This window comes from Pan paniscus, chromosome 13, assembly GCF_029289425.2.
Source record: "Pan paniscus chromosome 13, NHGRI_mPanPan1-v2.0_pri, whole genome shotgun sequence".
NCBI classification, from domain to species: domain Eukaryota; kingdom Metazoa; phylum Chordata; class Mammalia; order Primates; family Hominidae; genus Pan; species Pan paniscus.
In genome coordinates, this window is record NC_073262.2 from 51,162,319 (window position 1) to 51,190,300 (window position 27,982).

Genomic DNA, 27,982 nt, shown 5'->3' on the forward strand with positions numbered 1-27,982 from the left:
CACAGGTGGAGAAGGACCATTTCATCAAGATAATGATCCACTTTTCTTGTAAAAACAAGTGATGATAGAGATGAGGTTTGTAAGAGGACACAGATGCACTTGTTCAAGGTCGCTTATTTCTAATCAAATCCAGGTTTCCCCTTTCTCCAAAACCTTCTTCTTTTCTGAGATTCAAGCAGGTGTGAGATAGATGGGGGAAGGAAACCCTCATTAAAGAAGTAGAGAAATGAATCAGTCCTTTTTCTGGGCAGTTCCAGATGGAACACCTTTACAAAGTCAGCTTGAAGCCTATCTTCTCAAGACAGTCATTCCTGGCAAGTTCCCAGTTTCTTCTATTCCCCAATCAGCTCAAAGACTTAGATCAAGCCCAGTGTCTCATGGGAGCCCTGAGCTCGTTCTGCGTCTATCTCAGTGTGTTCTTTAGGAGATAGTGACAGTGAGCTGCGAGGATAGGGATGATAACCCGTGAGGCACCGAGGTGCTCCACAGCCCTTCTCTTCCTGCTTTAATACAACCACCTTTGTGATTTTAATGCAAGACAAAAATGCATCATTTTCCACTTCACAATCCTGCCGAAGAATGCGGGGCACCTTCCCACAGCAGGGTTAGAAGTAGCACAGTGCCAGGACAGGCCTAATCTCTCCCAATAGACTCCATGAGTTGCAGCCAGGCTCTACCACATATAGGCTGTGTGACCTTGGGCAAATTACTTAGTGCCTCTGTGCCTCCAATTTATTGTGTGTAAAATGGAGTTAATAATATTAACCTCACAACATTGTGGTGAAGATTAGTCTCTCTCTCTCTCTCTCTCTCTCTCTCTTTCTCTCTCTCTCTCTCTCTCACACACACACACACACACACACATTGTCACACTGTCCTGGCCCACAGTAAGCATTATTTAAAGATTCACTATTAATGTGTCTGGTCTCTCAAGTTTTAAACCGTTTTGTGCACTGGCAAGTTTACTCCGGTTCTGATTTCAGTTCTCTTGCATCCACTGCTGCCAAGACAGCCCTTCCAATATGGGCAAACATTCAGCACCGCAGCCCTTCCCAATCCCAGCTTTACACTCTCCACATGAGAGCCCTTGGAGCACCCCTCCTTGACCCCCGTAAATCCAACCTGCTCTTCAAGTTCCTCAGGAAGTGCTGCTTCCTCTGTAGCCCCTCCCTGGCCCGCTCTGGCTACCCAAGCCCATGTCTCCTCTTTCTCTGGCCTTTTGGTAACAGGCTTTCCTTATTTATATATACTGAGGAATCAGCAAAACCTGAATTCGAATCCTGGCTTTTCCAAATACTAAGATATGACCTTGGCAGTCACTGAACCTCTCTAAGAATTGGTTGTCTTATGTAGAAAACGGCGATCACCGAACAACGTGGTGGTTCTCAAATTTAAGTGTGCATCCTAGTCACCTGGAGGATGATTAAAACACAGATGCCCCAGCCCCCACCCCACATTTCTGATCTAGTAGAATTGGGTTGCTGTCTGAGACTTGCATTTCTAACAAGTTGCCAGGTGACACCGATGCTGCAGTCCTGGGGGCCATACTTTGAGAACCCACTTGGTAGGCCTTGCAGACTATGGAGAGAATAAAACGAAATAACATTTAGGAATGTTTGCTCAGTAAGTGTTACATAAAATATAACTTTTTTTCCCCTCTGTGAAATAGACCACAAATGATAAATAGTAAAGCAGAAATGATCTTGTTTTGATTTTGGCCCCATCCCATGAGTTAAGGGAGAACAGCATATTGTAACATTTCTCACTTCAGAGTTAGAAGCTCAGATTGTGTGGGCATTGCCCTTCCAATGGCTTTTCTGGCGCCCAATGTAAAGGCTTTCAATTTTAGAGAAGGACTAAAACATATGTATTACCGCGCAATGTAATCTTTTTATATTACCCACTGTTTTTAACAAGCTCCCACACACAGGGTGGGTTTTTAGCAAGAGTCTGTTTATGGGAGATAATCCAACATAATGCTTGCCAACTTTCAGTGTTTACTGTACTCCAAACCCTGAACCAACAAGGTAAGAATTTTGACCAGAGAGTTCAGTAGACACTTTCTTTTTCTTTTTTCTTTTCTTTCTTATTTTTTTTGTTTGTGAGAAGGAGTCTTGCTCTGTCTGCACTCTGGAGTGCAGTGGCGTGATCTCGGCTCACTGCAACCTCTGCTTCCTGGGTTCAAGCGATTCTCATGCCTCAGCCTCCAGAGTAGCTGGGATTACAGGCCTGCAGAACCACACCCAGCTAATTTTTTTTTTTTTTTTTTTTTTTTTTCAGTAGAGACGGGGTTTCACCATGTTGGCCAGGATGGTCTCAATGTCCTGACCTTGTGATCCGCCCTTCTTGGCCTCCCAAAGTGCTGGGATTACAGGCGTGAGCCACCACACCTGGCTTTCCTAAATGAATGTGTGTGGGAGAAAATACAGTGGTGATGGAGGGAGAAGCTACATTTCATAACTTGTTTGCCACAAGAAATGTAATGTGGTGCTCCACATGGGATCTCCTCTTTGGAAAAAGTAAATGGTTTAATTGTAGAAAGGATTACAGCGAAAAGTCTCCATAGGATGCAAAGGCAAAGACTGCAGGAACAGCACCCTGCTTCCATATCTGACTTTGCCTCCCTCTGTGTGGCCTCCATTTCCTCCTGTGCACAACCAGAGCTGGGGGATCTCCTCGGATCTTCCCCAGTAGCATCACTGTATGAGGAAATGATGAAGGAATGGGCCCGGTGGTCACCAGAAGGCCATATGAAATCAGTGTCTGTCTAATCATTTTTTTATATGTATAGATTGTGAGGTTCAATTGTAATTTTGCTATACGCATAGATTGCTTAGTGGTCAAGTTAAGTCTTTTAGGATATCCATCACCAGAACAACGTACACTGAACCTGTCAGAGGCTTTTGAACCAGAGGGACTGTCTTGAATAGGGGCTAGGTAAAATAAGGCTGAGACATATTGAACTGCATTCCCAAGAGATTAGGCATTCTTAGTCACAGGATGAGATAGGAAGTCAACAGGACTGGTGTCACAAGATACAAGTCATAAAGACCCTGCTGATAAAACAGGATCCAGTAAAGAAGCCGACCAAAACCCACCAAGTCAAGATGAAAGTGATCTCTGCTCATCCTCATTGCTCATTACATTTTTTGTTTTTTTTGTATTTCAGTAGAGACGGGGTTTCACCATGTTGACCAAGATGGTCTCCATGTCCTGACCTCATGATCCACCTGCCTTGGCCTCCCAAAATGCTGGGACTACAGGCGTGAGCCACCACACCCGAATTTCTTAAATGAATGTGTGTGGGAGAAAATACAGTGGTGATAGAGTTTACATGGCAGTTTATAAATGCCATGGCAATGTCTGGAAGTTACCTTATATGGTCTAAAAAGGGCAAGAACCCTCAGTTCTTGGAATTGTCTGTCCCTTTCCTGAAAAACTCATGAATAATCTACCTCTTGTTTAGCATATAATCAAGAAATAACTATGAGCATACTCAGTAAAGCAGCCCATGTCACTGCTCTGCCTGTGGAGTAGCCATTTTTCTATTCCTTTACTTTCTTAATAAACTTGCTTTCACTTTACTCCATGGAGTCACTCCAAATTTTTTATTGCGCGAGATCCAAGAACTCTCTCTGGAGGTTTGGATCAGGACCCCTATCCAAAACAAACCCATTAAGTAATTTCTCATTATCCACCCCAGTCCAACTCCCTCACTTTTCCATGGCCTATCATTCCACACTCTCTAAGTCTGTGTGTCCATGTTATCTAGCTCCCACTTATAAGTGAAAACATTCAATATTTATCTCCTTGTATCTCACTTGTTTCACTTAAGTACCATTCATGTTGCTGCAAAAGTGTCCGTCAATCTTTATAAAGTTTTTTAAGCAATACTGGGGAGAGGTGGAGTCACTCCTATTATATAGGCACCACCACCACCCGCAGGCTGTGAAGTATTTTAGAAGGAAAGATCAAGCTGTGACGTTCAGGGGTACCTCACAACAAACAGTTATGCTTGTCAGCAGCTGTAGCTGTTCTAGAACCACACTTTCCTCCAGCCAAAATACTCCTCACTGAGGCGTGCCAGAGGATCTGATCATTTTCCTTGTTATTCATGAAGGCTTTGTTTGTAGTGGGAAGCAGGGGAGGAGCTGAGAGAGGAAGATCAGGAAAGCTCAGAGGCAGAAGAAACTCAGTGGCCTCCTGCAGCACCCCTTGGGCTGATTTCAACACCTCTTTGGAGAAAGGGACTTTGGGACTTTGAGGGAGCTGCAAAAACTTTTCAGAGAGACTCTGGCCAGGAGAGTAGCTGCTTGAGGCCCTAGGTGGGGGCAGGAACCATCCCTCTCCTCCACACCCACATCAGCTTTGCAGATTCCACACAATTCCACGTCCTCCAGGAGCAGAAGCTTTACAGCATGGTTCTCAGAGTATGGCCACCAGGCCAGCCCAGTAGCAGCAGCATCACCCACGAATTTCTTAGAAATGCAAATTTCCAGGCTCCACCCCCAGTAATTTGTGTTTTAACAAGCACTTCTGGTGATTCTGATGTTAAAATGCTCCAATTTGCCTATAAGATTTAAAGAGACCCTCACTCTCAGGTTTCTGCAAATGCAGGATCCACACATGCATGGCCCTAGAAGTAGGGGTCTCCTTAAATTTTACTCTCTAGGCTCATTCTAGTCCTGATCTTGAGACTAATGCTTTAGGAAAATCTGAAGACCATAACCTTGGCACCTAAATTTATGAGTGCTTTCCCAATGGGCCATGGCAGGTCTTCTGAAAAAGTGGGACCAAAGTCCAAGGGGAGTCACAAAGCAGACTGATTTGGGAGGGGGGACAAATGTGAAATATTCACATGGGAATCACCCCAGAAACTACTAAGGATCACTTGCAACAGTGGGGGTTGGGGAAAGGGTGGCGGGGCACTTAAGCCTCTTCTCTCCCCATGGAAACTAGAGAACTGGCAAACCTTTGGCCAGAGGAATTAACACAGTGAACATTTACTGAGCATCTACCGCATTCCAGTCATGCAATTGAACACCTGAGTTCTCGCACGCTCTCATTTTTCTCGCACTCTCTCATTCAACTCTTAGCACAAAGGTAGGTTTTGTGATCCTGGTTTTGCAAAAGGGAAAACATGGACAAAAGTTTAAATAATGTGTGTCACATCTCAGACTGTGGGCGGGGTGGATTTAAATGTGTCCTGCTGCTTCTGAAAGCTGCTGCCACTTGCACTGGGATTCTGGATTTTTCCCAGGTATGGCCTCTGCTTCTCCCCACCTCAGACGCCTTCCTCATCAGCATCCCTGTTTTTCCCTCCTGGTTTGGCTTCACACCTTGGAGCCTGTCTCCTGTTGATACTCTTGGACAGCATTTGCTAATCTGTCTCTCCTGTCCTGGATCTTGAACCTCACGGGACTGGACATGGCTCCTGGAATTGACTGGGAATCATCTACATGGATGTGGGGCAGAGACTCTTTGAACCTGGCTCACCTTACTCCACTCAGACCGTGCTAGACATTGAATGCCACTCTGAATGTCCCCTCATAGATGGAATTACATCAGGCACATAAATGTTACAAAGAATCTGACATATTGCATATTCTTAAAAATTCAATCTGGTTGAGCATGAGAAAAGAAAACAACTTTTATGTGAGGAATGCAAGTCCTTTTACTTATCAGGCCAATAAAACATTAAAATGACACCCCAGTCATACTCTACGCCCCCACTTTGAGCTGTGTACTCACCTCTTGGAACTGCTTGTTATTAACCTAATAATGCTACACTGGACACACTAGAAGCCACACCCTACAGCTTAACAATACATAGCCAATCACTAATCAAATCTGTAAACTGTAAACCATTGAGAATTCCTGGCAGAACTTTATATCAGTTCACTTCTTGTCCTCCCATTTGCCTTTAGAAACCCAGTTGCAACGGCTGCTAATCCGAGTGTCTATTCAGGGCAACTTGAATCTGTGCTCCTGGATTGCCTCAAGCAAGCTCGGCCCAAATGAACTCTCTACTTATATTAATTTTGCATCAGATTTTTCCTTTTAGGTCGACAATTGGAAAATGGGGTTACACATTTAGAGCCACTGACACAGAGTGACTGCCTTTTCCAGATCAGTGCCTCCTTGCTAGATAGTACCAAGGAGAGAATACACACAGTGCTTGACTCTTGATCATAACTTCAGCCCTGTGGGACCTTGAGAACACTGACATACGTCTCCAGGTCTTAGCTTTCCCCTTTTAGAAGGTGGGGATATTAGTGCCTCTGGACTCCTAGAGCTTCTAGAGCTTTTACAGCATCATATCCTACTCAGGGATAGATGTAAGTCAGTCTCACTCTCTCGCTCAATGCCTACCTATGAGTCAGAACTACAGAGGGTGTATCAACAGCTGTTCACTGAATAAAGCCTTATTAAAAGTGACTTTTCTCTGTGATAGCTCAGACCAGGGGTCCTCAAACCCTGGGCCACAAACCAGAACCAGTGCTGGTCCGTGGCTTCTTACGAACTGGGACCAACAGCAGGAGGTGAGTGTCAGGTGAGCAAGCAAAGCTTCGTCTGTACTTACAGACACTCCTCGTCACTCACATTACTGCCTAAGCTCCTCCTCTTATCAGATCAACTTCAGCATTAGATTCTCACAGGCATATAAACCCTATTGTGAACTGTGCATGTGAGGGATCCAGGTTGCACACTCCTTATGAGAATCTAATGCCTGATGATCTGTCACTGTCTTCGATCACCCTCAGATGAGACCATCTAGTTGCAGGAAAACAAGCTCACGGCTCCCACTGACTTTGCATTATGGTGAGTCACATAATTATTATATATTACAATGTAATAATAATAGAAATCAAGTGCACAATAAATGTGTGCTTGAATCATCCTGAAACCATCCCCCCAAGCCCCCAGTCCCTGAATGCCAAAAAGGTTGGGGACCGCTGGCTTAGACTATTGTGTTTTGCCTACTTCAAGTCAAAGAGGCTGGAAAGATGGTTATTATGAAGGACAGGGGCTTAGGGTGTAGAGATTATGAGGCTGGTGGTTTGGCCTGCAGAAGAGGGGCAGCAGCTGCACACTGTGTCCTAGAGGTTTAGAAGGACCGTGAACAGGGCACAGTGTGTGTCGGGAATGCCTTATTCTAATTCCTACTGCTTCCTTCTCCTATCCTGCCCATGGACTGCCAGGCACTGGAGCTGCCCAGTACCAACACCTTCCTGCTTCCAGAGCTGTGCGCAAGGCCAGTTCTTCCAAGTCCTTTCCTCCCAGGAGCCAGAAGATTTGGTAATTTGCCCATCCCTGAGATGCACATTGGTTAAAGTTTCTTAATCCCTGAGAAGAGACCCTTTTAGCTTTTGCTCAGGATGAAGTATCAAAGGTGGTTTGTAAATAGTGCAAACTGGGAAGCAGATGTCAGGGTCTTAGGCACCACCTCAAAAGGAAGTTGCTTAAAGGACCTCCACCGGAGGGAGCTCTTGAGATTTTGGAACATTTGTGCCTCAGGTAGGAATGCTACTTTATTACTTTATTATTTATTTATGTATTTATTTATTGTTAGACGGAGTCTTGCTCTGTCGCCCAGGCTGGAGTGTAGAGGTGCCATCTCGGCTCATTGCAACCTCCATCTCCTGGGTTCAAGGGATTCTTCTGTCTCAGCCTCCCAAGTAGCTGAGATTACAGACATGTGTCACCACACCTGGCTAGTTTTTATTTTTAGTAAAGACAGGGTTTTACTATATTGGCCACGCTGATCTCGAACTTCTGACTTCAGTTAATCCGCCTTCCTTGGACTCCTAAAGTACTGGAATTAGACGTGAGCAACCGTGCCCGGCCAGAATTCTACTTTAGATGTCTTATATCTGATTTTCCCACGTGACTAGCACTAATAACTTTTAAGTATGTAAGATGCCAGGTTGGGGCCAGCAAAAAAGAAAAGCTGGCAGGGCGGGATCCCACTTCACTTTGAGAGAGAAAAAGAAGGGGTGGGACAACCACAAAGAGGCAAACAGAGGCCTGGGTCTCTACAGCCTGCAACAACGGACTGGCAAGGGGTCTCAGAGTAAGAAGAGATTCTCAGATTGTCCTCTGTGGGCTTTCCAGACAGCAGTCCAGGTAAGGAAAACCACTGCCAGCCTATTCCCTTCCTTTCTCCCAGCAAGTAGCAAGCTCCTTGAAGGCAAAGAGTTTGCAATTAACCTGAAATCCAGCTCACATTGATTAACACATTAAAAATGAAACACCAAATTCAGAAAACACCTGCCCTTCTAACTCCTGCCTCTCTTCAGATAACATTAATTATGAGTTTAAGAAATAGTGACTCAAACACAGTCCCTTGCCCCAGCTTTCCCTTCTGTTAGACACAGTGCCTGGTAAATCAAGAAAAACTTACCACTTACTCACGAAACTAAACACAATCCCTTATTATACAATTAACGAAAGCACAATTGTATGTAATTCAATTATACAAGACTACAATTACACAAAACTAATGATGCAGTGTACATGGCAATGACTTTCATGCAATCAAAAATAATGAGAGCTTGCTTGATTAAAAATTAAGGTAGCATAAGAGACCCCTGTTGATAAATGTTCCCTGTATTGATCAACACTTTGGAAGAGGCTGCACTGGCTGATGAAGTAGGATGCTTCTCCCTCGCCATTACTAAAGACTGTTGGTCTAGCCAATAGTTGCCAACCATCGCCTGCAATAACTTTTATTCTCTGAGCTCTAAACTAGCACATTTTAATGAAGCACATATTTTATTACTACTTTTTCAGCTGGTCAAATAGAAAAAAAAAAAAAAAAAAACAAAGCAGAAGAGCCAGAAAATCTGCATGATTTGTTGATGATCCCATGCATAGTGATATTAATGGAGAAATGTGTGTAAATTTTCACCAAGTTACGCAGCTCATTCTAGCGTTAGCAGAGACTATGCACTGCATGGCTGATTTCTGTGCCCCTCAGTAGAGGCACCTGCTACTACTCATTATTCCTCTCCTGAACTGGGGCAGTCACCTGCCTAGTTGTGGGCCAGCTCTCTTCCAATCCACCTTTCTCACTTCTTCTTGAGTACTGTTTCTAACAGGAAAAGCTAGCCACCTTCCTCTGTGGTTCTCACCAAGAGCATGAAACCAAATCCCACTGGTACCCAAAGTTCTTCATGACTGGTCCTGCCCCACATCTCTGGACATATTCACACCAGGTTCACAATCCACAGTGGCCTACCATCCCTACTGAGCTATATATTATTGAATCTAAGACACCATTAATTGTAAGATATACAATTATTTTATATGCCACTATGAAAAATAGATATTGCCAATTCAACTATTAGAGATTTCAAATGCCTTCAAATGCCAAAAAAGTATTTTGAATTGATGAAATACTTGCAATCCATGCTTTCTCCTGCTTCTATGCCAATCTCCCTTCCCCTCTCAACCTTGGCCTAGCCTGCCAGTGTCTTCTCCTTTAAGATTCAACTCAGCATCACCTTCTGAAACCTTCTTCGACTCATTCTCAGGGTCAGACTAAGTTGCTGCTGCCATGTGTCTGACAAATAAGGGTGCATTTCTTGGTCATTTGTCTAACTTTATTGTAACTTTATTGCTAATTTATTCCCAGATGAAACATAAGCAGAGACCCTTTATCATCAACACATAGGCAAGCACTGAACAGATATTATTCACCCATTCTATAAACGATATTTGGACAAGGGTGAGCAGAACTGGAAGAATGAAGGAGGTAGGCTCTGGAGAGGAAAGAAGAAGAACATGGTAAACCTTGATGCAAATTCAGAATCCATCCTCTTTGGTTTTCTGCAGTGTGTCTTTGCATTTAGAAACTTCTAATATAAGAAGAGCCAGATCCCAGGGGAAATTGAGAGATAAAGTGAGTTTTTCTGATCTCTGGGCCAGAGAAGCAGTGGTAGGGGCAGTAAGAGCAAAAACCAGCCAAACCCAGGAGTAGTTGTGTGTTATTGGGCATTTCGGGAACCTCTGCTGCAGACTTCCCAGATGGTCTGATGCTCATCTGCCTGTGTTAGAAAGGACACCCACAGCAGTGAAAAATGAAATGGTTTAGGAGAGAAGTAATTCCTTCCTCCTTTTTGCTTTAACTTCAAAGTAATCAAATGTTGTTTATGCATAAAATTTTAATCCTTTCACAAATTTGTATTTTGATTTAATTTGCATATCCCATTTACTGCAAGTCAACATGAAGAGAGACTCAACTAATTTAAACCATTTTTTCTCTGGGCCTGAAATCCTTTCAGAAATATTTTCCATTAGGCAACTCAATTATGTCTAATGTGGCTAATGTCGGTGGATTAGAATTTTGCTTAAAGAAACTCATATTTAGAACAGTAAGAATGGGAAGGGGGTGGGAGAACAGAGGAGAAGAGACAATAATTACCTGTCTTTGATGCTACACAGATCAATGTGTAAATCACTAAAATTCCCCAGGGAACCTTGCTGAACTGAAATGAGGTCCTTGGGCTGGTTATCAATAAAGATGAGCCTCATGCAGCCTTGGAAAGCCTTAATGGGATTTAAACATTGGGAATCGGTGAGATTGTCGGGGCACCCTGTGGGACAGAGAAAAAAGATGAAGAAGAATGCTGAAATGATCCGTCATTGCTTTGGCGACCTATTGATGGAAGACCTTGAGGTCTAATTAGTTTGGTGCTTTCTCATTCACAGCAGTGCACACCCTTTTCATTGTAAATCCTAGCATTCTCAGGGAGGGGACAGAATTGGTACAAAATAGGGTATACTCCATCACTGTAGAGAAAATAAAAAGCGTGGCAAAGGGAATACCAATACAGTAACATGTGTCTCCTTCTTACTTTGTTTTTCCATTGGTAAACTATTTGCTATTCTTTTATATGGCATCCTTCACTCATCCCAAGGAAGAAATGTATTATAGCTGCTTCAGAATTTTGGTTCTGTCTTGAAACACATATCTAAATGCACGATTCAATTCTGAATTACACTTTCAAAGGAAATTACGCTCTGGGTAAGGATGGCAGCAGAGTAATTGTCTGGTTAATTGTTAGCATTAACAGGCTTAGTTCCTGAGAAAGGTACACACAGGAGCGTAACTGGAATTTTGACGTGATGTGCAAAGCAAAATCAGATGTTTTGCTGGTTTTAGAAGGAACTAAGGGTTTAAATGCATGTCATTTTAGGGCTGTAATAGCATATGGGAAAGGTTAATACTATACCTTTTTAAAGAGTGTTCTTAAAAAATTACACTGATTTAGTGTAGCTTGCAACCAGGGCATATCTACTTCTCATTAAGACGGGTATAGAGCCTTGCAGGTATATGAGTGCTTGTGCTCCGTACGAACTCCATCCCAATGGCTTTAATAGGTTCAGAGCATATGGGAATGCAAGCTTGAAACCATGGTAATAACCCATAAATAACTGGGAATTATTTCAGCCGTCTCTAATAGATAGTCACTGCTGGGCTGAAGCCCAGCAGCTGGTTAACAGCTCACAGGCACACTATAAAATGAAGAGAGATGCTACAACTTCTAATTGAAGCTGTAGAGAGAATTTATGTAAGTTGACTATTATTACTGAAACTCATTTTTCACCTTCCTTAAGTTTACAGTCTACGCGTGGGGCGTTTGTTTAAACACTGTTCAAATCACTGATACATCTTCACCTTCTAAACCTAGGGTCCCTTAAAACTTGCCTCTAAGAACGCTTCTTCAACTGAGGGAGGAGAGCCATTTTGTCTCTGAGGCATGTTGGATGCTTATTGTATCAGAATTATTTACAAACATTTCCCTCAAGAATAAATGCAAGATAGCGTTTTTTCCTCTGATGCTGAAATATTGCATAAGATGCAAAATTATTCGGTCTGTGAGGTTATCTTTTTGGACCCCAACACCCTTGTTCTACGATCATTATAATACATTTGTTCCAATCTCTGTTTTCACTGGTGGGCTGTGGGAACACAGATCTGGAATTGAATTCATGAGCTCTATGGCCTTGCACAAATTCTTTCATCCCAGCAAACACCAGTCTTATGATCTATTAAGTGGGGATATTACCTACTGCACAAGGTTTCTGCATGAATTAAATGAGGTTAAGTCATAAAAACTTTTGCAGAGACTGGACGTGTATTCCCTCCCTAAAGGAATTTGTTATCCATGCACAGGTGGAGGACATTTGAGGCAAAGGTCACAGGCCCTTCCTCACCCTAAAATCAAGCCACAGAGATATTGCTTCCCTCCTAGGAGACCTGGATATGTACACTGCACATGTGCAAAATCCCTTTTGCATTTTAAAGCTTTAACCACATTCCATTGGTATGAGAGAAGTGATCTGTAAATTCTATTTAAGAGACTATGCATAATTTTATACAATACTTCTCTTCAATTTACTAATAGGAAAAAAATAAGGAAACTGTAGACCAGACCCTGACTTATATCTATAGGAGCTGGAGCCAGTTTCCCCATCCCCTGCCATGTGGCACACTCTGTGCCATATGCTTACACCCTGGTCGTACTTAACTTTTCCAGAAATTCTGGAGGTGAGCTTATTTCCCCGTGTTTCAGATTAGGAAGTTTAGGGACTATAAGTATCTTTCTCAAGGTCAGACAGCTATTGAGGTTAAATCCTTTTCAGAGACTGTTTCTATAATACAAACAACTATGAAATTAGATATTAATTTTTAATGAAAAATACTTTTGAAAGGCTAAATACATATATATATAGATATGCATTTATAAAAAATCAGTAGATGCCTAATTATGTTTTTCTTCACCATCAGCTTGTCCTTGTGTTTTTGTCATTGGAAAGGTTCCCAGGACTCACTTAACATCAGAGAAGGCAGAATGTGAATAATCTGAACTGGCTTCCACACCTGGAGTTACAAATTCATGGGCCTCCTAATTCCTCCTCATTCCTGGATTTCTGTGAGCATGGCCTCTAGGGTTGTGGGGAAGGAGGGGACAGGAGACTAAGAGAGGAAAGTGGCAGAGGAGGGGCCTGGGTGCTAAGCATGCTGATTGTGCCTTTCCACCTGAATTTTGCCTCTTGCAGGTACTGCTGACTCTTGATACACTTTCTCCAAGTTTTCAGCTGAGTTTCTCCTTTCCCATGTGATTACAGGGCTTGGCATGGCTACAAAACTCTCCTTTGGATGTGTTATATAACACCAGCTCTTGTAGCTAAAGTTCTTTTCTTCCTCAGCACTGACCTAGATAATTTATATTTGCACACAGCTGTGAGAGATTTTGCTTCTCACTATTTTGAGATTGAGGGTGTGTGTGTATGTGCATGTGTGTGTGTGTTTGTGTGTCGGGAGAATTGTCTAATTGACCAAACCAGAACCATCATAGTGAAATAATTGCCCACTTAAATTTCCCTCCCTTCTTAATTTTCCCTCTTAAAGACTGGAGAATTTACCTCCAAAATAGTAGCTATTTCCAGAATAAATCTGCACCCAAGTGCTGTCTGGAGCCGGGGGTGCTGCTTCATCATCCAGAGTGAGCGTGATGCGGTTCCTCCTGGCGTTGATGCTAACCGAGTGCCACAAGCCATCATTCAAGTTGCTGCCTGCAAGAGAAACAAGAGAGTAAGCATAGAGATGATGGGTCCAGAAGGCTTAGAGAGAGGGGGCTCATTTCCCAGCCTGCTGCCGTCCATGCCATTCTCAGAGCAAACCCACTCCTCACGCGGCTGGATACAAGCCCTTGGAAGGTTCATAAAAAGCATTGTTCTTCCTCTTCTTGCCACTTCATTCTAATCTCTTTTTTAAAAAAGATGGCTGAACTACTTCTGATATGTTTTGTTTTAAAACAAAAGGGAAAAATACAAAATGTTGTACACACCACAACCAAAGTTATGTCACATATTCTGATCTATTGTTGTATAAATGCAGAGGGAAAAAAAACCAGAAAAATAAACGAACTCAAAATATTACCAGCAATTTTAACTGAGTGGTAGAGTTATGAGCAATTTTGGTTTTCTCATACTTTCCTCCAATTTTAGGAAAAAGTAAGCTATTTTTAAAGTAGATGAGGAAAGCTAGATTCCAATGATGTGCCAGGCAGAGGCAGCCTCCTCTTGGAGAGAGGTAACATATAATCCAATTGCAGCGTTTTTCATACTAATTAGGAGACATTGTCAAAGTTACTCACTTTCATTAAGCTCTGATTTTATCATCTGTAAATATTATAATTCCTATTCCTTATTATTGTTAAAGAGATCAAATGAAATGAGGCACGACAGTCTCTAAAGGCACTGGGAGAAAGGTGGGTGCTTTTGTAAGGTTCTTTTCTCTCCTATTCCATTGCTCCAGCTGTCTTTGCTGTACCCTGTGCTGCTGACCTACCTTACTGAGAAAACTGTATTGGGAACTAGTCATGAGGTTTCAACTATTTCCTTTAAAGAGTTTATCATCTATTAAGACTGTGTCCTGTTGGTGTAAAGTGCTTGCTGAGAAAATAAAGTCATATTAACTGATTGGTCACAAAGACTTTCTGTGGCAAGAGCACACAGCCACACAATTCTAAATGGTAAATAGTCATTTATTGTGCCCTGTTACATGTTGAGTTGTCTTTCCTCTCATTGTGTCAGTTTCCTCACTTGCAAAGAGGACAATGATTGTACTTAACAGGCCATTGTGAGAATTACGCCAGTTAGTCCAGCAGTGTATGCAGAACAGTTCATTTCAATCATATGTGGGCAGTCACATTAGCTTAAAAAATGAACAGAGCTGCAAATACGAAATGGTCTTTGGCATTAGAGGGTATGGATATTAACATCACATGATCTCTACCCTAGGGTAGTCCATTGTTAAAAGGCAGAGACATATGCAAGGAGGATTAAAATAACGTCTTTTGAGTTCAGGCTAGTGGGGTAGACAGAGAAGTAAGCAAACAACACCACCTCTTGCAATTCTGGGTGGAACAGCAATATGTGAGCAGAGAAGAAAGAAAGCCTAACTAACTCCATGTGAGGATCCCAAGAATGTTTCATTGAAGTGGGTGACAGTTAAGGGGAGTCGTGGAAAGTGAGCAAGAGTTTGTAATTCTTGGGGCAAGGGTTCCAGGAGACAGAGAGCCTGTATAAAGAAACAAAGGTCTGGACTGAGAAGCAGGAGATGACAATATGAAGGCAGCTAGAAAGAGGATCCAATCACCCAGAGGTCTCGCATACCAGGCTCAGGAGGACTTTAAACAATATCCTTTGACAAATTATTCTGAAGAACACTTTTCCCAAACCAATTCCATCAGCATCTCTGGGCATGGGCCCCAGGCATCCGCATTTTTTCAAAAGCTCCTTGGGTGGTTCTAATGTGCAGCCAGAGATGAAAATTACAGCTTTAGAACATGGGACTCCACGAGGGCTCTCTAGGATGGTAATATCAGGGTGGGAGGTGTTTATTCAAAGAATCAGCCAGCACAAGAGCCAATGATAGCAGCTGGAAGGGGTCAAGGCTGGAGGCAGAACTCACAGGTCCTACTGCTTGCAGAGTCCCCAGGAGGCAGAATGAGAGGATCTCACCGAAAGTAGCAGCAGTGAAAATGCAAAGTAAGTGATGGATTCAGAGCTATTTCCGCAGGTAAAATAGACCTGCCTTGGTACAGCCTACCGGAGCAGCCCCAAAGCAGCCAGCTGGGAAGAAAACACTGAGGATCACCACAGAGGTGTGCCAGACCGTCAGAGTGGCAAGTGAAGAGCCGGTGCCCCTGAGCTCCCAGTTGGCTGGAGAGGCTGCCCTGGGAGAAACAAGCACCAGGCTTGGAGCCCAGCTGTATTTGCACCTGGGCAGCTGTGACCCATCTGCTCAGAGCATCCCCGATGTAGGACACCTGATGTGTTTTCGGCCAGATCTCTCAAGCCAGATCACTGCAATCCTGAACATCTGCTTAGGGTGAAGAAGAGAACCCAGAGGCTTCTCAGCCTGGTGGCCCCACTCCCTCCCAAAGGCAGTTGTCCTCAGACAAGACCAGGGTTTGGGTCCTGGCCACAGGGATTCTGCTAATGACACAGAGAATCTGTCAGGTGTGTCTTGGTGAACATTTGACTTCTTTCAGGGGTATTTGGGGAGCACAGTCAATTGTAAGTCCTTTTTAAAAACTTTCATTTGCATACTCATTTGAATACATCTGCATAACATATGGGACTGCATTTGCAGGTAAACTCTAGACTGGAAGGGAGTTAGTAACTAGTTCAGAATAAAAGTTCTAAATACTCCCTAAAGGCCAAGCACCCTGCTAGGCATCAGTGATACAGTAGAGAAGAATGTATTTATAGAGGCCACAGTGAGTGTCCCCTCGAATTTGGTATCTATCATGTATTCATGTTACAGATGGCACCGGCCTGAGGGGAGAGGGCTGCTCAATGGGAGTCTGTAGGATCATCTGTTGTGATTGTGGGTCCTGTCCTCTCCCCACATCGCCATCTATGTCTCTCTTTCAAGTTTTCACATAATGAGGGTTTGCTTGGTTGGTTGTTTTCTTTTTTTCTTTTTCTTTTTTGGTCTGCCTTTTCTTTAATTTGGTCTTTTCCTACATGTTCCCCAATGCCTGCAGCGGGAGCCTGGGTGAAAAGTTTAGCTCTGTGGAGGAAAATTATTAGAACAATAGTTCTCAATGCAGGTATTGCCTGGGGAGCTTTTGAAAATACAGAACCTGGGGCTCACTCCAGGTTAATTAAGTCAGATTTCTGGGGATTATCCCAGGACTTGGAAGGTTCAAAGGTCCCTTGGGATTCTGTTGTGCAGCCAGGGTCAGGAGCCACGTCATTGGAGGTGTCAGAAGAGAAAGGAAAGAAGCTGGGAAATTGGGACCCGCCCAGGAGAGCTGCCCAGGCATGGGTTTCAAGGCAAGTGAAGTGGTACATCCCCAGCTAAAAATCTCCACTTTCACCTGGTCCTCGTTTTCACTTCATTCTGTTAAAAGATCCAAAATAACATCCCTAGAGACTCTCTGAGGTTTTGTTATTAAAAATACTCTCTTAAAGGTAAAAGTGGAAGTGCTATTAATTATTCACAAGTTAGGGAGAAATCACCTTATCAGATTGCTTTTTTCCCAAACCTCCTTGAGATAAATGGCTTTGAAAGAATAGACGTGTCCAATAAGGAGAACAGGAAAGCAACACCTTTTAGGCCAAGAATATCTTGATGGGGGAAAAAAATTATCTTAGGAGAGAAGAGCAGGATATTGAGGGCCAATATGGGACACTAAGCACCCCCATGATATAGGGGCTGAGGCCTAAAAGATGGGACTTGGGTTCCAGAAACAGATGAGGACAAACATACAATTTCTGAACTTTAAAGACATGTTGGGTATTATTTGCCATCTCCCAGACTAATAAAGGATAAAAACTGATTATGCTCAATCTCAATGAGAATAGAGGGAAACAGTCAATTTTATATGTTGTTCGTGGCAGCCTAAATTTGCACATTCTTTCTGGAAGGCAATACACCAGTAAATATCAAAAATCCCAAGAATGTCATACCTCATTTCCTGTGAATTTTATTCTGAAGAATTATTTCTAAAATAGTAACAGAGCTGTAGCCAAGATTTATGTTGAAGGTAGTTCATGACACCATTATTTACAATAGCAAAAATTCACTGTTACCCATATTTCCCATAGTAGCAGGCTAGCTAAAGCAAATATGGTTTATTCCTAATATGGTATATAATGTAGTCATTAAACATCATAATGTCCAAGAATGCTACTGATATCTTGATAAGAGAAAAGCTCTAAATAAATAGTATGTGCTGCATGATTCCCATCTTGTTAAAAACTAACACCACGAAAAACACTGCAATAATGTAGAATGACAGAATCACAGATTCTTTTCTTTTATATTATACTGGAATTTTCAATGTTTTTTAATGTACATTTTTTATAATCTTAAAAAAACCTGATTAACTGTTTAAGCTGAAATAAAAGACAGAAAACTTTTTTGTCCTTTTAACTTTTGTTCTCATGGCTTCTCTCAGGTGCTGGAATTCAGCCTAGGGCATCAGTATAAAGGGTTCCTTACAGAGAGAGAGTTGAATAGGCTGCCCTGTGCTTTCCTAGGAATCAAATAAAGACTTGGAAAATTTTCTCCATAGAGAAAAAAAGAATGACAGTTTTCATCCTTCCAACTGAACTTGCAAATGAACCTTTGAAATACCCCAATTGTAAAAATAGCTAATAATACATCACACTACCAGTAACAAATGCCTATAATGTGCCAGGCACTTTAAATAATGTAATTCCTAATTCTTACAATAGTCCTGGAGGTCAAGTTGATTGCCCTCATGTAATAGATGTAACAGAGAAAAGTGGAGAGGCTGCCCAGGGCCCCATGGCTGCTCAGAGGCAGAGCCAGCGTTCAAAGGGAAGTGTGGGTATTGGAGCTGAGCTCCTTTTGCTCATCATGCTGGCAACTCCAGCCAGCCCTGCCCTGCTCCTGCCATCTCTTTGATGACCAAAAACCTCTGAAAAGTTTTATGTTCTGCTACTGAATTCTACTTTGCTTTTATTTTTATTATTTTTTGGTAACAGATTTATTGAGATAAAATTCACATACCATATATGTCATCTAAAGTGTGAAACCCAATGGTTTTTAATAGATTCAGAGTTATACAATCACTACAATCAATTTTTAAAACATGTCATCATCCCCTAAATATACTCTGTAACCTTGATATACTGTCCCCCAATCCCCTTATCCCTGCACCTCCAGCCCTGGCCAACCACCGCTAACCTACCTTTGTGCCTCTATGGATTTGCCTATTCTGGGCATTTTATATAAATAAAATCATACATTATGCTCTATTTTCTGACTGGCATTTTTTCCTTAGCATAATGTTTTTAAGATTCATCCATGTAGCATGAATCAGTACTTTTTTTTTTTTTTCTTTTTGCGGCCCAGGCTAAAGTACACTTTGAGGCCCAGGCTAAAGTACAGTGGCATGATCTTGGCTCACTGCAACCTCCGCCTCCTGGGTTCAAGCGATTCTCCTGGCTCAGCCTCCTGAGTAGCTGGGATTACAGGCACCCGCCACCACGCCAGGGTAATTTTTTTGTATTTTTAGTAGAGACGGGGTTTCATCACGTTGGCCAGGCTGGTCTTGAACTCCTGACCTCAAGTGATCCACCCACCTCAGCCTCCCAAAGCGATAGGATTACAGGCATGAGCTACCACACCTGGTCAATTAAGTATGTTTTTATGGTTGATGGATATGTGAATTGTTTCCACCTGGGGCACCATTAAGAATAATGCTGCTATGAACATTTGTGTACACATTTCTGTATGAACATGTTTTCAATACTCTTAGGTGTGCATATAGAATTGGAATTGCTCAGTCATAGGGCAATTCCATATTTAACCCTTTGAGGAACTTCCAGAATTTTTCCAAAGTGGCTACACTACTTTACATTCCCACCAAATGACTTCGCTTTTAACAATACCAACTTCAAACTTTAGTTCTGTTCTTTTGTGAATCACCTAGCTTCTGAAAATAATTAAATGAAAATTCAACTTTTGTTTCTCAGGATGTCTACTTACGTCAGAAATTAGAATTCTAGTCAACTGTTATTACTTTGATATATCTTTCTAGATAAAACAAAAAATAGTTACAGAGCATATAATATGTCTTTTAAAATGCTTTTGATAATGAGATCTCCACAGCCCTTTATAGCTCACACTTGATGAAACTGAGACTCAGAACAGTTAAGAGATATTCTAATGTCCTAAATTTGTTTTACAAGAGTAGGGTTTGGGGTTAAAGTGGGATTCCTCAACACTGGCCCTGGGTATTCTGGACTGGCTTAGTATTTGTTAGGAGTAGGTGTCTTGTGGTATACCTCCTGTGTCAGATGTGCAGCAGCACCCCTGCTCACTAGATGGTAATAACAACCCCCATCACCATCACAACCCTCCATCATCACAACACAACCTTCCATTATAAACATCATCACCCTCCATCACCAACACCACAACCCCTCTTCACCAATACCACAACCCTCCATCACCAACACCACAACCCCCCATCATCAACACCGTTAGGAACAATCATCAAAACCACAATACTCCATTACCAACACCACAACCCATCATCAACACTGTTAGGAACAATCATCAAAACCACAATACTCCATTACCAACACCACAACCCATCATCAACACTGTTAGGAACAATCATCAAAACCACAATACTCCATTACCAACACCACAACCCCCCATAAGCAACAACACAACCTTCCATCACTAACAACACAAGCCCCCATCACCAACACCAAAACCCTCCATCACCAACACCACAACCCCCATCACCACCACAACCCTCCATCACCAACACCACAACCCTCCATCACCAACACTACAACCCTCCATCATCAACACCACAACCCCTCTTCACCAACACCACAACCCTCCATCACCAACACCACAATCCTCCATCACCAACACCACAACCCTCCATCACCAACACCACAACCCTCTGTCACCAACACCACAATCCTCCATCACCAACACCACAACCCTCCATCACCAACACTACAACCCTCCATCACCAACACCACAAAGAACGATCATCAAAACCACAACTCTCCATTACCAACACCACAACCTCCCATGAGCAACAACACAACCTTCCATTACCAACACCACAAGCTCCCATCACCAACACCACAACCCTCCGTCACCTACAACACAACCCCTCTTTACCAACACCATAACCCTCCATCACCAACACTATAACCCTCCATCATCAACACAACCCTCCATCACCACCACAACCCTCCATCACCAACACCACAACCCTCATCACCACCACCACACCTCATCACCAACATTACAATCTCCCATCACCAATACCACAACCCTCCACCACCAACACCACAACCCTCCACCACCACCACCACAGTACTCCATCACCAATACCACAATGCTCCATCACCAACACCACAGCACTCCATCACCAATACCACAACCTTCCATCATAAATGCCACAACCTTCCATTACCAACAGCAAAACCCCATCACCAACACCACAACCCCATCACCAACACCACAAATCCCCATCACCAACAGCACATTTTTTCACCATGTGGGGGAGGAGTGGGCTAAAAGGTGAGTTTGGTGGGAATGGAAATCTTCCCTTGGCTCAGAACCATTGAGTTAAAGAAATAATTTTGAGGTTGCAGAGCCTTGACACACTCTTGTACTCTGGCTCTCAATTGTACCTCTCTCTCTCTTTCTCTCTAACCCCACCAATTCCTCCATAAAATTTCTAACAGATCTTTGCACTTCAATTGTCACCATATTTTGACATCTTTTTTTATGTTTTGAAGACAAAATAAAAAGCAAGATCATAATCAATGTTGCAAGGTGTCAATGAACCTTTGTAACCAAGTGGCTGTTCAGGGCCCTTAAGTGTCAGCTGTGACTACCCTAGGCCATGACAGCCACACACAAGACAAAAAGACAGCCCAAACCAGATCATAGTCCCCAAAGACTGTTTCCAACCCTGGAGATAACTTGTTACAGATTTCCTTGATGGCTTTATTTACCTGTTATTCCTTGCTCAAGTGCGTGACACTTAAAAATTTCTGGAAATTTAGACAGATTTCTTAATATCTCTAAACCTATTACATCATCTGTAAAATGGAAACAAAATTGATTGGCTTGACTTGAAAGTTTCTAGGCTTTATCTTCCCCAGAAAACTCAATTCAATGGCCTTTCTATGTCCTCTCATACATGCTCTTATTTAACAATTCGAAGGTAGCTGTCAACTTTTGTTGACTGTCTCACAGTCAACTTTTGTGAGAATAAAGTAGGCAATATATGAATAATTGAATAAGGAAGTCTGAAAATGTCAGTTACATAGTAGAAGAGTATATTACGATTACTAGTACCATTATGCTACAATTTAGAGCCTGAGTTATGTTTTCCTGGCACACTGTTTATCCATCAGCTATCAAATTCTATTAACTTTTCCCTACTTATGGTAGATTGAGTTCACATATGCCTTCAAATTCCCTCTCTTATTTTTGTTCTACTCCTTATCCCTGAAGCTGGAAATTTCTTTAGTGGTCCCCCTCTTTTCCCAGCCTCCTGTCTCTTTCTGATAGAGGACACCTTGCTAGATCCAACTACCTAAAGAGCAAGGTTATCATGGACCTCACAGCAAATACCCCTCCACTGGGTCATGGAGCCCAGAGAATGAAAATCACACTGCTTAGTTGGACAATCTACTCTTTCTCTAACCAAGTCTCCCTCTGTCTTTTCAGGCTATTTTCCAAAATCCTTACAAGAATTCCCTGCTCCAGCTGGACCATGTGTTCATTATGCTCCAAGTAAATATACTTAGTGAATTGGGGCTTCCATACCCAGCCTCTGCTCCACCTATATGCTACCCTTACCATTTCCTGCTATCAAAATCCATCCCCCAATCTTCCAAGGCCAAGTTTTCGTGTCAGCAAATTCTTTCCTAAACTGTACAGACAGAGAACATATGTTTTATTACTTTCTATCACAGCCAGCTAGCACAGTGCAGGGCATATAAAACGTGATGATTGATTGATTGATTGAATAAATTAGTAAGTTAATAAATCAGGAAATGAATGAAGCAGGTTTTCCTTGACTAGACTAGTGCAGGGTGATTTCTCTTTCTAAATTCCTATAGCATCCACTGTCTGATCTATTTATTTAGCTCATAATATTTACTGCCTTGTGGTATTAATTAACAATCCATCCATGTAAGTCTCCTCTTCCCAGTGGGATAACAGGTACCTGGGGGTCAGAGTCTGAGTCACGTTTTGGGACACCCCCCCGCTCTGCCCCAGTATCAGCAGGGCAGCATTCTGCCCTCTCCAAGGCTCATTGATGGATTCAGCATCAGACCAACTGAATCTCCACTGCCAAGTGTCAGAAGCAGGCCCTCACGTGAGCATTAGCCATAAATCACGGGTTAAACCTTTCCTAGTCATTTAATGCCTGGCTCATATTTCAAGGTAACCTGGATCCTGAAAATCCTTGATCGGTGCATAAAGGGAAAACATCTGGCTTTGCCATCCGCTAGGGTCTGTTAGGAACTCACGATGCATTTGTGGTTGATGGTGAAAGTGTGGTTTCCTTAGTAGACTTGAATGCTGAGGTCAAACATCCACACGCTAACCATTAAGCTAAACTCAAGAGAGTTATTTCCCTATTCTCTCCAAGATACAGCACAAACTCTGGGGTCCCTGACCAAAACTCTGCTTCATCTTTTGCCCTCTGGGCCCCAGGCATCTAAGCTTCCATAGTCTTACACCTCTGGTTCTCATTCTATTTCTCTTCTCTTATTAGAGCAATCCTTTCCTTCCCTCCATATTTGGCCAAATTCTATTCATTCTTAAGAACCAAGCTGTGATATCCCTACCTCTAGAAAGTCTTCCCTTTCTCACCTATCCAGTTGCCTCTTCCCTGTGCTTCCCCAGTGTCCCAGGCACATGTTCTATTATTCATTAATGCCTCTTTACTGTCTCTTCCAACCATGCCTATGAGCTCCTGGAAGGCAGTGCCTCCTTTCCAGGTTCAACCACAGTACCCAGTGCAGAGTAGATACTCCAAAAGTTTCCTAAAGCCAATGAGAGGAACTTTAAGTTATATGAGAAAATTGTCAAAGTAAAAAATATAAAAGAAAAAGGGAAGTGATAGCAGGTTTGACAAGAAGATTAATCTATGATAAAAAAAATTCTATCTCCTGCAGTTCCTCCTTTGAGTGAGAGACAGAGAAAAAAACAGTGAGTTAAGAAATACAATGTCTCCATTGTCATTATCCAAAACTTAAAAAGCTGAAGACGCCCAAGAAATCACTACTTTGGTAAACATTTCCAACCTTTGCTTGGTATCTTAAAGTTCAGGCAATTGCATTTCTCAGTTTTCCGTAACACGAAATGCTTCATCATGTTACTATCTTCTGAAACTCGAACTCTGTGCTTGTTGTGACATCATGTTACTATCTTCTGAAACTCAAACCAGACAGCTTGTTGTGACAGTCACAGCCCTGTGGCTATCCACTTTTTTGCCCTTGCTAATGGGATTTTCTCATTAACATTATCTTAGCTCAAATACCGAGGCATTAATGACAACTTAATTGAAGCAGAGGATGAAGCTTGCAGCCTCGTCATGTTTACTTGATGTGCAGATGGTGGCTAGCTACAAATGGCTTCTATGAGAAAGGGCAATATTTGGGGATCAGCTCTGTTAACTGCAGGGCTGTAGCCTATAACTACCTGGCTGCCAGCATTCCACAGAGTGAGCACTTCCATCCTGCACGATGCAGCTCTCCAGGCCATCTCCCTACTTCTGGGAGCTCCCCTGCCCTTTACCTAATTAGTACTCCCCCTGAGTATAACTCATTCCTGGGTTTGACACATTATGCGGCATATAATTGTTGTAACAGGACTGTTTGTTAAAAATCACTACTAACTCTTCTTTCCCTGTTAAAATTCTATCTTTCAGAACTGTTTTAGAGGTCAACTCCACTAGTGTATTCATGCGTGTGGCAAATAGTTATGGAAGACGTGTGGTAAGCAAGGTGTTGGACCAAGGCTTGGGCAAATAATGTACTTGTTTCCATGGTTGCTTACATTCTAGTGATGAGAAGGGCATTGGTCAACAATTAAATAGACATATTAATATACATTGCATGAGCTGAATCGTGTCCCTGCAAAATGCGTATGTTAAAGTCCCAACACCTAATACCTAAAAACACAATTGTATTTGGAGACAGGATCTTTAAAAAGGTAATTATGGTAAAATAAGTTTCCATATGTTTGGTGTCCTTATGAGCAGAAGCTATTTGAACACAGACATGCACAGAGAAAAGACCATGTGAAGACAGAAAAAGACAACCATCTGCAAGCAAAGAGAGAAGCCCTCAGAAGAAATCAATCCTGCCAACATCTGGATCCTGGATTTGTAGCCTCCAAAACTGAGAAAATATGTCTGTTGTTTAAGACACTTAGACTGTGATATTTTCTTATAGCAGCCTGAGCAGATGAATACATACATATACATACTTAGTAACAAACGTTAAAAAGAAGAAAACCAAAGAAACAAGGCACCTGGCCTGCCTTGGAAAGGTTTCTTGAGAAAATATCAATTGAGATTAAATTCTGAAAGCTAAGGGTGTCATGTTGACCATAGCTACAGGATGACATATTTTATTTAATGTAAATGTAGTCAATGCTCAATAATCATCAGAAAAAACATTCATTATGGCTGTTGATCTGAGAATCTCATCATATTTCAAGCTAAAGAAAGAACAAGCCAGTCACAGAAGTCTACTGGCTATAGAAAATTAACTGATAAAAAGGATGGCTTAAATGTTTTTTACATTTTTGTTTGTTTGTTTGTTTGTTTTGGAACACCTTATCTCTAACTAATACTGTTCAAGGAATTATCGAAAGAGTGAAATGTTATAAGGTGGTTGAGGAAATATGATAAACACTATTGCTTGCTCCTAGGAATTAAATGGGATGCGCTGAGACGGCATCTCCGATAAGCCATTTGCCTTGACTATAGACACTTTTTCATGGTATTTTCTTGGTTTCTGGCTCTTTGCTGGCCATGTCACCTTTTGTCCAGAGATTTTGTCTGTCCCAGGTGATCAGCTTTCACCTTTTGCCTTTTCAGCTAATAATGAGCAAGTGGTGCCAGCTGCCAGGGTCAGATCTCTTAGTTTGGATTCCCCCCCGCCGCCCTTCTGGATTTCATTTTATTGTGCCAAAACCATGTCTTTAAAATGTAGACTTACTCTTTAATCCTGAAAATCCCAGGCTGAGTTTGATGCCTCTGGTGACATCAGGGCAGTACACTGTGCATCTAGGAAGCTCTGGGGAGAAGATGCTTTAATGGAATCCAAAGTGGGCTCTCTGCCTGCCTCACTGCTGCTTGCTTTGCCTTCTGAAGAGATGTTCACATATACCAACCGTTAGCTATAAGAAAGCCGGTCCCACAGCCAAAGACCCTTGCTGTGTCTCTGCCTGGATTTCTCTCTGCAGGAAATAGCTTCAGTACCTACAACTAATATTGTTCCTCTACTAACATAGGTTGAAGACCTAATATATTTTGTTAACCCTCCTACCAACATAGATGTGCGCACACACACACATATACACATTTAAGGAAGGTTGCAAAAAAAAAAAACCCTATTCAGGTTTAGATATTTGTCTCCTAATTCTCTACAGGTTGTGAAGAGTCATAGCATAACCTTTTTAAGACCATGCAAGCAACTCATCCACAAAAATCATGGTATCAAATAGGCTTAGTTTACTTTTCTGACTCCACAAAGTGCACCAGAGTTTTGGGAGTTGGGTAGCATGACCTCTGGCAAGGGGCTTGGCCCTGGGTACTCCCAATCATTCAGGACCATTTATGCCAGTTTCAAAAGAAGAGCCTTGGGTTGATGATTTCTTTGAAGATAATAAGGGGTGGGTTGGCCTATTGTTTTCTCTCAAGAAATCATGAATAGTGCTGGAGGGAGCATCCATGATTCTAGACTGATCCTCTCCTTCAGCAAATGAGGACAGTGAGGCTAACGGAACAAGACTTACTCATGTCCTACATCTGATTAGAGCACAGGTAGGCTGACGCACAACCACTGAAGCCTGAGTTCAAGCTCTTTGGCCAGACTGGCTGACATTTTGAGAAGCACTACAAAAAACAAAAACAAACAAACAAACGAAAACTTAAGCTAAAACTCCATGCCTGTTTCTTTCGATTCTCCTTGCCTTGTATTTTCCCATCGGAAAAATAAAAATAACATTGAAATGTCAGATCCCTTTCAGATAATTAGAGTGGTGCCGGTTTTCTCTTAAGACTGCTTATGATTTCATATGACGTTCAAAACAGTCTGCCCTATTCCTCCTAAGAAAACAAACCAGGTGGTCTCCTTTACCTTTATAAAATGTCCTGTTTTCTTAGTAATTCAGGTTGTTTTGAAAAATACTAAACTCCATTCTAAGCATCTCCATAAAAGCCTTTAAAACGGCAACCACATCCTTCATTAAAAATAGAACATGATATCTATTGCTCAATGAAAGGGTATGGAGTTTGAGAGAGCCTCATGACCACATGACCATGTGAGAGGTCCTCATGGCACTTGGTACCTTATGAAAAGTAAGAAAGAACTGGGAGCTTAAAATATATAAATTCGGTTATCTAGGTAGTTGCTCATTCATTGGAGAATTGCCTAAATGGATTTTCAGATAAGGTTCACAGTCCAGCAAGACTCCTAGAAGGTGTTCTCTGCTCTAGTGAAGCTCATGGCTTTCCACATGGATCAGATCTTTCAGTTTGAATTCTGAGAGATCTAATCTTGTTTCATGGGGCACGGGGAAAATTAGAATGGGAAAGCCTGCAGAAAGCAGGGCAATGTTCTTAGAAGTAGACAGGCCCTTACTGAAGTAGACCTCATGTCACTTGGCAGCCTTCATCCTTAGATGATAATCCTTTTAAGGAATCAGTACTGAGCACCAAAAAAAGAGTCTGAAGAAAGTATGACCTATTTTCTCAATGAATGTTGGTGTGTGTGTGTTGATATATGGAGATATATATATATATACACATAAAATTTACTTTTTTGTTTGTTTTTTTGATGGAGTCTTGCTCTGTCACCTAGGCTGGAGTGCAGTGGCCAATGAATATTTGTGTGTGTGTGTGTGTGTGTGTTGACATATGGAGATATATATAGATAGATAGATAGATATAGATATATAGATATATAGATATATAGATATATATAGATATATAGATAGATATATAGATATATAATTTACTTTTTTGTTTGTTTCTTAGATGGAGTCTCACTCTGTCACCTAGGCTGGAGTGCAGTGGCAGGATCTTGGCTCACTGCAGTCTCTGCCTCCTGGGTTCAAGTGATTCTCCTGCCTCAGCCTCCTGAGTAGCAAGTAGCTGGGATTACAGGCATGCGCCACCACACTCAACTAACT

The 27,982-nt window shown here is 42.1% G+C and overlaps 1 protein-coding gene across 2 annotated transcripts in view; it reads right to left on the bottom strand.

Moving 5' to 3' along the window:
- Window positions 1-27,982, bottom strand: part of CNTNAP5 (contactin associated protein family member 5) — an 876,843-nt gene that overhangs the window by 376,901 nt on the left and 471,960 nt on the right. For both annotated transcript variants that reach the window (XM_055108578.2, XM_008953637.5), the window contains exons 9-10: window positions 13,435-13,584; window positions 10,427-10,598 (exon numbers count right to left, since the gene is read on the bottom strand). In XM_055108578.2, coding sequence (XP_054964553.1) covers window positions 10,427-10,598; window positions 13,435-13,584 — 322 coding nt within the window. The remainder of the gene's footprint in view (window positions 1-10,426; window positions 10,599-13,434; window positions 13,585-27,982) is intronic.